The sequence below is a fragment of the Takifugu rubripes genome, unplaced genomic scaffold (genome assembly GCF_901000725.2).
Source record: "Takifugu rubripes unplaced genomic scaffold, fTakRub1.2, whole genome shotgun sequence".
NCBI lineage: Eukaryota > Metazoa > Chordata > Actinopteri > Tetraodontiformes > Tetraodontidae > Takifugu > Takifugu rubripes.
Window position 1 is genome coordinate 213,220 of NW_021821634.1, and position 12,500 is coordinate 225,719.

A 12,500-nucleotide genomic window follows, 5' to 3' on the forward strand; every position below is an offset into this window, starting at 1 on the left:
GTTAGGGGTTAGTGGGTTGGGTTAGGGGTCAGTGGTTAGTTAGGGTTCGGGGTGTTGTCAGGGTTAGGGTCGGGTTAGGTTAGGGTTTAGTGGTTAGGGTTAGGGTTAGGTTCAGTGGGTTAGGTTAAGGTGTCAGGGTTAGGTAGGTTTAGTGGGTTAGGGGTTAGGGGTGTCAGGGGTTAGGGTTAGTGGGTTAGTGGGTTAGGGTTAGTGGTTAGGGTTAGTGGGTGGTTAGTGGATTTAGGGTTTAGTGGTAGGATTAGGATTAGGGGTTTTCTTAGGATTAGTGGGGTTAGGGGGTCAGGGTTAGGGTTAGGGTTAGTAGGCGTTAGTGGGTTAGTGGTTTACGTGGTTAGGGTTAGTGGGTCAGGGTTTAGGGGGTCAGGGTTAGGTTAGGGTTAGTGGGTTAGGGTTAGTGGGTTAGGGTTAGTGGGTTCAGGGTTAGGGTTAGGGTTAGGGTTAGTGGGGTTTAGTGGGGTTAGGGTTAGTGGGTGTTAGGGTTAGGTTAGGGTTAGTGGGTTCGGGTTAGTGGTGTTAGGATAGTGGGTGTTAGGGGGGTCAGGGTTAGGGTTAGGGTTAGGTGTTCGGGTTAGTGGGTTTAGTGGGTTAGGGTTAGGGGGTCAGGGTTAGGGTTAGGTTAGGGTTAGTGGGTTAGGGTTAGTGGCGTCGACGTGCTGCCCAAAGGTTTGGGATCAGGTCACCATGTGTGCGAGTTCATGCGCGATGATGGTGGCTGTGGCCTCTTGGTCTCTGATGGAGGAGGTTTCAGCGTGATAAAGAAGCTTGGTTTCTCTGTACGTCACCAAACCCCAGTTCTCCATCGCACCAAAGAAGAAGTCTGGCAAAGCAATTTGGTCTGGGAGGCAGAGAATGAGCAGATAGTCAAGATCATGGGTTAGGGGTTAGGGTTAGGGTTAGGGGTTAGGGTTAGGGTTAGGGTTAGGGGTTAGGGTTAGGGTTAGGGCATTTTACCCATGATCCACCCCCGCTGGGCTGAGCTGATCACCACCCTAACCCAACTCTTTAGGGGGGAAATGTGGGCTCACCTGACTTGTTTAAAGGGTAGGTGATGTTGTAGTAGGACTGGAGAAAGTCCAGGATCGGTCCTGTTACTTTGAGGGCATAATCTCCTTGTCCTTGGTCAATGGCCGTCCTGCGAGCCCAGATCCGGATCTAAAGGGACCAGATGGATGTGTTCCTGATTAGTTTCAGCTAGTTCACAAACGTGAGGACTTGTCCTAGCTTAAACTGAATGAAGCAGATACTCAGAGAAGCACTCAGAACCACGTTGGATCATTGAGTGTGTGTCAGCCCCCGGTAGCTATGAGCTAGCTTTGCTGCTTCACTCACCTTCAACAACTAGTCAAGAACTTTAGAACTAATGAAACAACAAACAAAACTTTCTGAAATGTGAGCTGATAGGAGCTATCGGAGAGGATGGTAGCAGCTCATCAGGTCCATAATGGATCTGATCACAAAACACCTGCCAGGTCCAGGAAATTCACCCCAGAGCAACACCCAAGACCCCTAAAGAGGTCTTCCAAACCCCTGAGGGGTTTACAGTCAGGGTTAGGGTTAGAGTCAGGGTCACGGTCAGGGTCAGGGTTAGAGTCAGGGTTAGGGTTAGGGTCAGGGTCGGGGTCAGGGTCGGGGTCAGGGTCAGGGTTAGGGTCAGGGTCAGGGTTAGGGTCAGGGGTTAGAGTCAGGGTTAGAGTCAGGGTCAGGGTCAGGGTTAGAGTCAGGGTTAGAGTCAGGGTCAGGGTTAGAGTCAGGGTCGGGGTCAGGGTTAGGGTCAGGGTCAGGGTTAGGGTCAGGGTTAGAGTCAGGGTCAGGGTCAGGGTTAGAGTCAGGGTCAGGGTTAGAGTCAGGGTTAGAGTCAGGGTTAGAGTCAGGGTCAGGGTTAGAGTCAGGGTCGGGGTTGGGGTCAGGGGCAGGGGCAGGGGCAGGGTCGGGGTCAGGGTCAGGGTCAGGGTCAGGGTCAGGGTCATTGAGTGAACAGGTATGTTGGTGTTTTCTTCTATGAGCTGCATCATCTGGGACCTGCCCTGTGTCTGTTGTGGGCTGTGTGGTGAGGCTGAAGCCTCGTTCATGGTTCCCCGTCGGTGTAGCGCGGCTGATTGTTGCTGCTGCTGCAGTTAGCGTTAGCTTTAGCTTTAGGTGATGTCGAAAATGATGTTACCAGCGTGTCTCCTTGGTTTGTGCTGATGTTTGCGTAGTCACACACGACGAAGGCCAGTAAATAGGTCGACATTCGCTTGGTGGGCTCAAATGTGGTGACCGTGACACCTTCTCCATCCAAAGTGGTGCTATGGACCTCTGAAAGACACAAACATCAAGCTGTGGCAGGTTTCTGAAGGGTGCTCCTGAATGCCAGGATGTTCATCCACTGTGTGAGCTGAGGACTGAACGGACCTTGTTCCAGGCCGTTTGATAGAGCCCACGGTTCCAGACGGGTGGATGCGAGTGATGTAGAAAAAACTGCTTTCAGTGCTGGCTCATCAAAGCAGGGGAACGTCTTTCCTGGCGTGTGTTGGATGCATCTGAGTTGCAGCAACGATCCTAATGGCAACAAAACCGGATGTGATTATCCCTCAGTTTGAAAGGAAAAGCTTTAACAGGGTTTCTATGTTAGATCCTGGTATTGCTGGTTCGGGGCTGCTTTAGCTTTAGGCTAAACTAAGCTCCTGCTAGCTGGCCTGGCCTTTCAGAATATCCTGGTGAGTGCAGGTTCCAGGGTTAGGGCTAGCAGCTCTCCGCCCACCCTTGGGGGGTCATTGGGAGCAGCTGGAGGATGATTGCCCAGCTCTGTAACAGGGTCACATGAAGGATCACATGAAGAACTTACTTCCTGGCTCCCTGCTCTTCATATTCAGTCCGGTAGAAGCCAACCAAATCATCCGCGAGTTCTCCAGTGAACTCCGTGTACAGCTGATACGTCTGTCCGGCTCTCAGTTTACTGTTGAGCTGGAGAACCAAATACTGCGTCTGTGGCTGCAGCCAGGAGGACCTGATGGAAAGAACCCCCCCCACCTGAGACACAAGACAGCCAGATGTGAGGGAAACATCTGGCTGGCTGATGAGAGAAGCTGTGTGTACCTGAATGAGTGATCCTGGCGATGTGTGTGTCCTCCAGCTCAGTGTAGTTCAGCTTGTTGGAATGGAGGAGCAGCAGATCTGTTTCTGTCACACACTCAAAGGTCACAGTGGAATTCCCTGAGCAGCAGAGGAAGAGAGCAGGATTCGTTCATGGAATGGGATTGGATCCAGAAAGGATCGATCTGCCCGAGGAGGCAGAGACCTTCACCGTTCTGGGTATTCTGTCAACACCAAGAGCATCACCTGTGAAGACGTAGAGGCCAGTGAGGGGATGAGGACGGAGACGAGGCCACAGCGTGATGTTGTAGGACTCAGGAAGCAGCTGGGCAGGGAGCCGGTACCTGGCAGGGAATGAAAGCTGCTCATCCACAGGAACAAATAAAGGGCTCGTTATCTTACATTTGTGCATCCCTTCCTAGTCTAAATATGAAGGTACAAGTTCTCATAGAAGATCTGCTCAGCATCAGCCAACGAGGTGAGTTTCACCAGAACTGTGGCTCCAACTCTCGCTCCAAACTCCGTTCCTGGCAACATTCCCGGGAACTCATTTGATCAGCAGGGAAAACAGCCCCGCTAGTCTTTGGGGTTCCTCAACATTCCTGAAAATGGGTTGAAACCATGTTGCTGCAGCAGAACCACTGTGACTGTGTGTATTTTAGCAGGAGCCCTTTTCTGAGGGACCTAAACGAGCTGCTGGTTCGCAGTGACAGATGCTTCAAAGTTGTGTGGAATTTGTGTCTCAACTTCGTTTTAAGTGCTCCTGTTACTTCAATACCGTCTGAACCCAGAAGAGAAGCTCTCACCTGTTCCACGGAGCCGTCTCATCACCAGCATCTGCTCCCGTCAGAGCAATAGTCCACAGCGTGATGATGGTAGCAACGGAGAGACATGCTAACATCACTGAGGCAACGCACAGCTTGCTAACTTTCCCCATAGTCCGACACCAGAGCTGGCTGGAGCTAAACTGAGCTTCAGAGTTTGTACATTATATAACTGCACACACACACACACGCACACACACACACACACGCATGCAGGCACACACACTCCCATGGGAATGCTGCAGTTGTAACTGGTGATAAAGGAGAAGTAGGAACTAAAGCTGACAGGTTATTGCTCTTTACTGCTGTTATAAATCAGTTTGCGTCCACACGAGAGCAGCCTGAACAGGTGGAACAGCACATGTTGCACAGCTGGAACAGCTGGAACAAACAGCTGATGCATTCAGGGTACAAAAGTTTCTTTATTGTGTGACGGCAGTATTTACAGGCTGATTGTGCGTGTGATCACAGACAGACACAAGTGGTACCACAATAACCAACCTGTCTAAAAGCTGGCTTTGATTTTATTACAGACCAAAAGGTTCATTAAAGTAGCCACTATTGATGCTCCAAAGAATAAATAAATGTTAGACGTGCATAATCATCCCGTTTGAGCATCACGAGCCAGATGGAGACACAAACTGAGTGAAACAGTGAAAACATGCATCAATACTTAATTACACCTCATATTTAATTACATGCTTTACAAAACCCTTCTCTTCAGGAGGGAACCTAATGAGGATCAACATGTTTTTGACATTTCAAAAGGGAAGTTTCAACAACGAAGGCAAACTTGTTATTTGTGTAAGTTGAGAAGAGACTCGCAGCTTAAAGGGAAACGAGGCTTCAAAGGGAGCCACTAATAGGCTTTGGTCTCCTGCTCCAGCCACTGCAGGACGTTGGGCTTGTTCTCTGAGATCCACTTTATGTTGGCCTCGGTCCTCTCGATGGACTGGTTCAGGGCCAGTGCCCCAGAACCAAACCCAACCTCTGCATTGTCCTCCCTGAACTGCTGCAGCTGTTGACAAAGATAGGATAAAAGGCCTTTAAATACAAAGTATGAGAATGACACAGGTGGAACACAGAACAATAGCAGCACCAGAACCACACAGAGGTTCTGTCTGCTGGGCAGGAGCGAGTTTCCAACCTGCTGAAGCTCAAAGGCGGTGGAGAAGCGCTTCGTGACTCCATTGATGAGGTTGGGAAAAGGAGAAAGATCCACCTCCGTACCTGTGAGGGCAGAAGCACTTTCAGTCTGCTGCAAAGGTCCAGAAAAGCTAAAGAGGCCCGGAAGAACTGCCCCCTCGGTGTGTGTAGCACCGACTGGTGTCAGATCTCCTGTTTTTGCCCTTTACTTTGTTAATCTGTGAGGTTAATGAGGGGTCAGACATGATCAGAGCAGCTTTGTGCTGACTAAAGTGGCTCTGAGAGCCTGTAAAGATAAACTGGGCTGTAAAACGATGATTTTACTGCATCTGACACGAGACAACTGGACTTGAGCCTCTGGCTTTATCGGCTCTGGATGAACAGACAGCAGATGGAGGCCCGACTCACTGGGTGAAGATGTAAGACCACCGAGCCCGAACAAAGTCCCAGACCAGTGACTGACCAACCACGTTATTAGCAATGTAGACGATGGTGGAGGTGGCGTCCTGCTTCCGGATCTTCTGTGGATCCAGAGTGTATTCCAGGTATCTGACAGATGGGAGCAGAAGAGACTTATTCATGTGATGGTGTGAGGTGACAGTGAGACGTTCTGATGAGTCCTGAGTCGGACCTGTTGAGCAACCAGGGCTGCTTGGTGCAGGCCAGGGCAGAGCGCAGTTTCTCAGCCTCAGACGCGATGGTGCTGTTCTGAAACTTCCCCCAGGCAAAGTCCCACTCTCTGTCGCCCCCTGCTGCTATAGCATTGCAGTAGACGGTGAGACGCAGGTTGGGGTGAATCCTAAATGTTTTAGGGAGGGGTGGACAGGCGTCAGATGTTTGCTGTACACGTTAAAGACTTTCATTCTATTACCATTTGGTATTGTCGTTCATCCACTCAGAGAACCATCTGGTGGTCAAATCCTGGCACTGCTCCAGTCCTGTCCTGCAAGCCAGGCTGAGCGTGTTCACCTGAGTGTACCTGGAGACAAGGGATCCACCTTGGGTTCTACACTGGGAACATATCGGACAGCACCACCACGCTGGTGATAATGCCTCTCCTTTGTTCTTATAGCATCTTAATGCTTCACAACTAGATCAGCCATACTGCCGCCCGAGGGGCAGGTTTGGAACCCCGTTCATCCCGAAGGGTCTGTAGTTCCTGTCATGGCTCTGAAGCCTGCCTCCACTAGGAAGGAGACTTAAGGAGGAGGGCGACACAACACGGACTCAAGCTTCGATAGCAAGCAGGAGTCAGAGCTCCAACGTCTATCGACGGTATCTACTCACTGGTCCATGTGGCCCACTGGAACCGTTGTCCAGTTTCTGGTGATGTTTGTGTAGTGCTCAAACAGAGGTCGGACCTGTTCCCTGAGATAAACCTAAAGAGAAGACATGAAGGACCGGCATTGGTGATGATACCAAACCCCGGGAGGAACCTTTGAATGCTCTCTGAACTACCTGCAAGGGCCCATAAACATCACTGCGGTCAAACATGAGGTAGAAGAAGTCCAGGTTGTTGATGGCGGACTCCCAGGGCATATAGTCTCGCTCGTTCTTCAGGTAGAGGGTGGTTCTGAGAGCCAGCTCCGTGCTGATGATTTTGGCTCTGAATGGGAGGAACCAACACAGACAGCCTTAAACAAGCCTGCCGGCGAGAACGTTGAGGAACATGTCCAGCACCTTCTAAAATGATCTGAAACGAGTGGCTTATGGCCCAATGATTCTATGGGATGTTACTGGAGCTCCGGCAGATGTCAGAGGGTGATCGGAACGTCTGTGACTGGCTTTTCACGTCCCACTGGGACTCACTCCATCCTAGTGTCCCTACGTTGTTGCCTGGGACTCACCTGGCAAGGTTGAAGGCATCATCCACCAGCTGGGCTCTGTTGATCACTGGAATGCGCTGCAACAGGACACAGCAACACACCAGTCACCAACTACTCTGTTTGAGTGTGAGAGGCCCAAGCTGCCGGGGCCTCGGTCACGTCTCACCTCATGGTTGCTGCCCAGAACAGCCAGCAGCCTCTCCCAGTTGGCCTCATCATAGTTGACTCTGTAGTAACCAGTCACATTATTGTTGGCCAGCACCCACTCAGTGGTCTTCATGGCATCGATCGTGGCTGCACAGGATCAGTGACATCAGTGACGTGCACATGAGTGACGTGCACATGAGTGACGTGCACATCAGTGACGTGCACAGAGGGCTCAGATCATCTGCTGCAAGATAAAACAGCTCACCTGACTTGTCCTGCAGCCACTGAGTTGCACTCTGCTTCGTCCCGTTCTTCATCCAATTAATGGGAACAATCCATTTATAACTGGAACCAAACAGCAATGACACGTTAAGGCAAAAGGAGGCCGCTGGCGCCCTAAAGGAGGCCCCTGGCACCCTAAAGGAGGCCGCTGGCGCCCTAAAGGAGGCCCCTGGCACCCTAAAGGAGGCCCCTGGCACCCTAAAGGAGGCCGCTGGCGCCCTAAAGGAGGCCCCTGGCTAAAGGAGGCCCCTGGCACCCTAAAGGAGACCCCTGGCGCCCTAAAGGAGGCCCCTGGCTAAAGGAGGCCCCTGGCACCCTAAAGGAGACCCCTGGCTAAAGGAGGCCCCTGGCACCCTAAAGGAGGCCCCTGGCACCCTAAAGGAGGCCGCTGGCGCCCTAAAGGAGGCCCCTGGCACCCTAAAGGAGGCCCCTGGCACCCTAAAGGAGGCCCCTGGCTAAAGGAGGCCCCTGGCACCCTAAAGGAGACCCCTGGCTAAAGGAGGCCCCTGGCGCCCTAAAGGAGGCCCCTGGCACCCTAAAGGAGGCCGCTGGCGCCCTAAAGGAGGCCCCTGGCACCCTAAAGGAGGCCCCTGGCACCCTAAAGGAGGCCGCTGGCGCCCTAAAGGAGGCCCCTGGCTAAAGGAGGCCCCTGGCACCCTAAAGGAGACCCCTGGCTAAAGGAGGCCCCTGGCACCCTAAAGGAGGCCCCTGGCTAAAGGAGGCCCCTGGCACCCTAAAGGAGGCCCCTGGCTAAAGGTGGCCCCTGGCACCCTAAAGGAGGCCGCTGGCACCCTAAAGGAGGCCCCTGGCACCCTAAAGGAGGCCCCTGGCACCCTAGCCTCCTAGGAGGCCTCTGGCACCCTAAAGGAGGCCTCTGGCACCCTAAAGGAGGCCTCTGGCACCCTAAAGGAGGCCGCTGGCGCCCTAAAGGAGGCCCCTGGCTAAAGGAGGCCCCTGGCACCCTAAAGGAGGCCCCTGGCACCCTAAAGGAGGCCGCTGGCACCCTAAAGGAGGCCCCTGGCACCCTAGCCTCCTAGGAGGCCTCTGGCACCCTAAAGGAGGCCTCTGGCACCCTAAAGGAGGCCCCTGGCACCCTAAAGGTGGCCGCTGGCACCCTAAAGGAGGCCCCTGGCGCCCTAAAGGAGGCCGCTGGCACCCTAAAGGAGGCCCCTGGCTAAAGGAGGCCCCTGGCACCCTAAAGGAGGCTGCTGGCTCCCTAAAGGAGGCCCCTGGCACCCTAAAGGAGGCCCCTGGCACCCTAAAGGAGGCCGCTGTGTGTGGTGTGTGTGTGTGTGTGTGTGTGTGTGTGTGTGTGTGTGTGTGTGTGTGTGTGCGTGTGTGTGTGTGTGTGTGTGCGTGTGTGTGTGTGTGTGTCACATACCCGAGGGGAGACGGCGTGACATCAGAGTCTCGGTCCAACAGGAAGTGCTCCTGGGACACCTGCCCAGTGGTGGTGTTGATGGTGACCACAGGGAAGCCCATCTGCAGCACCCAGGTGTTCATGATTTCAGCCACTGAGTTGTTCAGTCTGAGGCTGCTGCTGTTCACAGCCTGCAGAAACACGCACACGGGACATTCAGCACGGTTGCTGCACATAACGTGCTCACGTGAACTATTTCCATCTTCTAGATGAACGTGCCATTTGGAGGTGGTCCCACAGGTCGGTGTAGACGGCGTTCCCAAACTTAAACTTAGTTAAGTAGCTCTGTCGGGACAAAAGCAGAAACATTCAGTTACAGCGGCCAAACGTTGGGTCATTGTCTCGGGTTAGAACTCCTGCAGGCTGGCACAGAACCAGAACCCAGGATAGGAGCAGCGCTACCGTGAGTCCTGCTTTGAAGACATCTTCAGTTAAGAAATCCGACAGCATCCTCAGAACCGACGCGCCCTGAAGGAAGGATTCTCCATGTTACAGTCGCAGCGAGGGCGGATCAGGGGGCAACGTGTGTTTTCCTTACCTTGCTGTAAGAAATAGCATCAAAGAGCTCACTGATCTGTGCTGGCTTCTGGATGTCCTCTTCTCTGGAGGACAGGGGGTGTGAGGAGGTCAGGGCATCAATGGCAAACACCCGGTGGACATCGTTCAGAACGATCAGATCTTTCTGTTGAAGGACAAAAGTGATGCTGACTGCGCCCGTTTCTCTGTCCTCCAATGGCAGGAGGGAGGGAGGGAGAGGTTCTCACCACGTTCCAGTCGGGCTCAGCTTTATCCGCCCCCAGGTACTCCACGTAGGACGCAAAGCCCTCGTTCAGCCACAGGTCGTTCCACCAGTCCAGGGTGACCAGATTACCGAACCACTAAAGGGAAGAATGATGAGGATGATGGCGGTCACAGAAGGAACCAGACAATAACCTTCACCGTGTCCTTCAACTCAAGGACGGTGAAGGTCAAATATTTCTTTCCTGAGCTGAAAGCATCTCTAAAGCATTTCACTGGAATGGAAAGCAAAAACCAAAACTGTACCATGTGAGCCAGCTCATGGGCGATGATGGTCGCCACCCGTTCCTTGTTGGAGTTGGAGGAGAAGCTGGGATCATAGAGCAGGGCAGTCTCCCTGTAGGTGATCAGGCCCCAGTTCTCCATGGCACCAGCATTGAAGTCTGGGAGCGCAATCTGATCTGCATGAGAATGGAGGTGGTGTTAGGCCTGAGTTAGCGCCGGGCTTTAGCATTAGCTCCCAAACACTCCTGTGGGAGTGGCTGTTGGGTTCATTATCTTGAGTGGTGGAGTGGTGCTGCGGTCCCACTGGTCCTGTTGGCTCTTGGATAGCTTCAGTCGTGGTTTACTCACCAGATTTGAGCAGAGGGTAGCTGATGTTGTAGTAGTCCTCAAAGAACTGCAGGATCAGACCCGTCTTGTTCAGGGCGTATTCTCCCTGGTTAGCAGCAATAGCAGACTTCCGGGCGAAGATTCTGATCTGGACACGTTACACAGAGACGTGAGGGGGACGTTCTCAGAGCAGCGCTCAGTGTTCCCTGCACCGCAGCTCTGGTTCCTGAATCCTGACGCAGCACTTTCCTTCCTCCAGAACATGTTTCCCACCAGTTTAGAACACAACCAAGATGGCCGACTCAGCGAAAAAGCCGCTGACTCAAATGTTCATCTGACTCGCTTCACTAGCCCGAGTCTCTCCGTGGACTTTACTCATGTTATGTGTGGCCATAAAGAAGTGCTGCTAAGATGGTAAATATCATTATCGATCACAGCAACAATCGTAAAAAGAATCATCGTAAAAAATCGTAAAAAAAAACAATTCTTCAACCACAGGCGCCTCTAGGACGGCCCAAAAGGACCTTAGATGAGCTCCATAAACTGATTGACCAGATTCAGCAGCGCTAAAAAGTGAGCTGAATTACCAAGACGTCATCCACGGTGTTGTTGATGTAGTCAAATTCACTGACGATGAAGGCCAGCAGGTAGGTGGACATTCTTGGTGTTTCCTCAAAAACCGTCCTGAGGATCCATTTATCGTCCTGTTGGAAGGGTCCCGATTCTGGAGGGATGACATCACACCTTAGACACACACCACACACATCACACGATGGCGTCCTTCCGTCGTGGCCACGCCGCGGAGGAACCCACCCAGCTGTCTGCCGTTGGAGAGCGCCACGGTGTTGTTGTCATGGAGCAGAGTGATGTTGAAGGTGGCTTTGAGAGCCGGCTCATCGAAGCAGGGGAACGCCTTCCTGGCATCGGTGGGTTGCATCTGCGTGGTGGCGACCACCCTGAAACAGGCAGCTCACGTTCAGCACAACATTCTTCAGGTCAGGTTATGTACACAGGTGAGTCACTGAGAATGAACCCGCACCCTAGGGAACCTGTCGCGTCTTCATACGTACTTTGTTTTGCCGTCCTCGACGTACTCGCTTCTGTAGAAGCCCCCCAGGTCGTCAGCCAGCTCCCCTGTAAATACAGTGTGGAGACTGTATCTGCTGCCCTTCACCAGGTTAGCGCCCAGCCGTAGGACCATGTACTGGGTCACGGGCTCCAGCCTGGACTCTGTGATGGACGGAGCGTCAGCACCACCCAGCGCCGTCAGCTGAGCCAGATGCTTGTTGGGTTGTTCGTTGTAGTTCAGCTTGTTGGAATGAATGAGAATCAGGTCGGTGTCCTCAACACACTCAAACTCCACAGTGGATTCACCTGTAACCAGAGGCCACAGACAGCTCAGCTTCTATACACCTCTTGGACCAAACCAAGAACCCAACAGAAGTTCAGAAGCAGCGCTTCTCATCAGCTGAGGTGAAATATTAATCATTTAAAACGAGTGTTAATGAGTCCGACAGCTCAGACTTACCACTAAAGATGTAAAGACCGTTCTCGTCCGGGGTGAGCCGGGGCCACAGCGTGACCTTGTAGCTCTGGGGAACCAGGCTCTTGGGCAGCCGGTACTTGTCCCATGGTTCGTTGGAGGGGGCAGTTGTGGTGACGGGCGCTGTTGTGGCTTCATTAGTCGGAGAGACGTTATTATTGATGTTCTTCTCTTTTTCCTGAGAGTAGACGACAGACAGAGCTATGATGGTGGCCACGGCCCCTGCCCCGAGGATGACAGCCAGCACCCCCACGGGTTTACTGATGTAGAAACCTTTGCCCATCTTCACGGAGACACCAGGGATGCTGGGGCAGGTGAAGCCTTTATGGAGCCACAGCTCAGGGCTCCTCCCTCCCATCTGCTCCAGGTGTAATTTATTAACACGGAACCATAAATCTGCCCCCCACCACGTGGAGAAGACGCCCACAGGCTTCACATGCAATGAGTGACACGTTTGAGAGCTTTCATTCATAGCATCATGCTAACCCTAACCCTGACCCTAACCCTAACCCAGGAGAGCTTTCATTCATAGCATCATGCTAACCCTAACCCTAACCCCGACCCTAACCCTAACCCTGAACCTAACCCTAACCCTAACCCTAACCCTAACCCAGGAGAGCTTTCATTTATAGCATCATGCTAACCCTAACCCTAACCCTGAACCTAACCCTAACCCAGGAGAGCTTTCATTCATAGCATCATGCTAACCCTAACCCTAACCCCGACCCTAACCCTAACCCTGAACCTAACCCTAACCCTAACCCTAACCCAGGAGAGCTTTCATTCATAGCATCATGCTAACCCTAACCCTAACCCTAACCCTGAACCTAACCCTAACCCAGGAGAGCTTTCATTCATAGCATCATGCT

At 52.7% G+C, this 12,500-nt stretch overlaps 2 protein-coding genes across 3 annotated transcripts; both read right to left on the reverse strand.

Moving 5' to 3' along the window:
• Nucleotides 1-580: 580 nt before the first annotated feature.
• LOC101077304 (aminopeptidase Ey-like) lies at nucleotides 581-4,085 on the reverse strand. 2 transcript variants are annotated; one of them, XM_029832073.1, is made up of 5 exons: nucleotides 2,846-3,027; nucleotides 2,413-2,559; nucleotides 2,180-2,316; nucleotides 1,047-1,173; nucleotides 581-856 (listed from the first exon to the last, which is right to left on the reverse strand). In XM_029832073.1, exons 1-5 carry the CDS (start codon nucleotides 2,895-2,897, stop codon nucleotides 693-695), a joined length of 627 nt encoding a protein of 208 aa, XP_029687933.1. In that variant the 5' UTR covers nucleotides 2,898-3,027; the 3' UTR covers nucleotides 581-692. The 2 variants fall into 2 exon arrangements, with proteins under 2 accessions (XP_029687933.1, XP_029687934.1); XM_029832074.1 differs by lacking the exons at nucleotides 581-856; nucleotides 1,047-1,173; nucleotides 2,180-2,316 and adding exons at nucleotides 3,095-3,213; nucleotides 3,340-3,437; nucleotides 3,900-4,085 and having other exon boundaries at nucleotides 2,414-2,559.
• Nucleotides 4,086-4,319: 234 nt separating this feature from the next.
• Nucleotides 4,320-12,044, reverse strand: LOC101077077 (aminopeptidase N-like). The gene is given in 22 exon segments (XM_003978725.3): nucleotides 4,320-4,935; nucleotides 5,065-5,118; nucleotides 5,120-5,147; nucleotides 5,472-5,612; nucleotides 5,695-5,862; nucleotides 5,935-6,042; nucleotides 6,351-6,442; nucleotides 6,522-6,669; nucleotides 6,911-6,966; nucleotides 7,056-7,183; nucleotides 7,302-7,381; nucleotides 8,700-8,869; nucleotides 8,958-9,023; nucleotides 9,141-9,206; nucleotides 9,277-9,420; nucleotides 9,503-9,616; nucleotides 9,783-9,937; nucleotides 10,110-10,236; nucleotides 10,676-10,812; nucleotides 10,902-11,044; nucleotides 11,159-11,462; nucleotides 11,617-12,044. Coding segments are annotated over 22 exon segments (2,961 nt in total). The 5' UTR covers nucleotides 11,990-12,044; the 3' UTR covers nucleotides 4,320-4,776.
• Nucleotides 12,045-12,500: the final 456 nt, after the last annotated feature.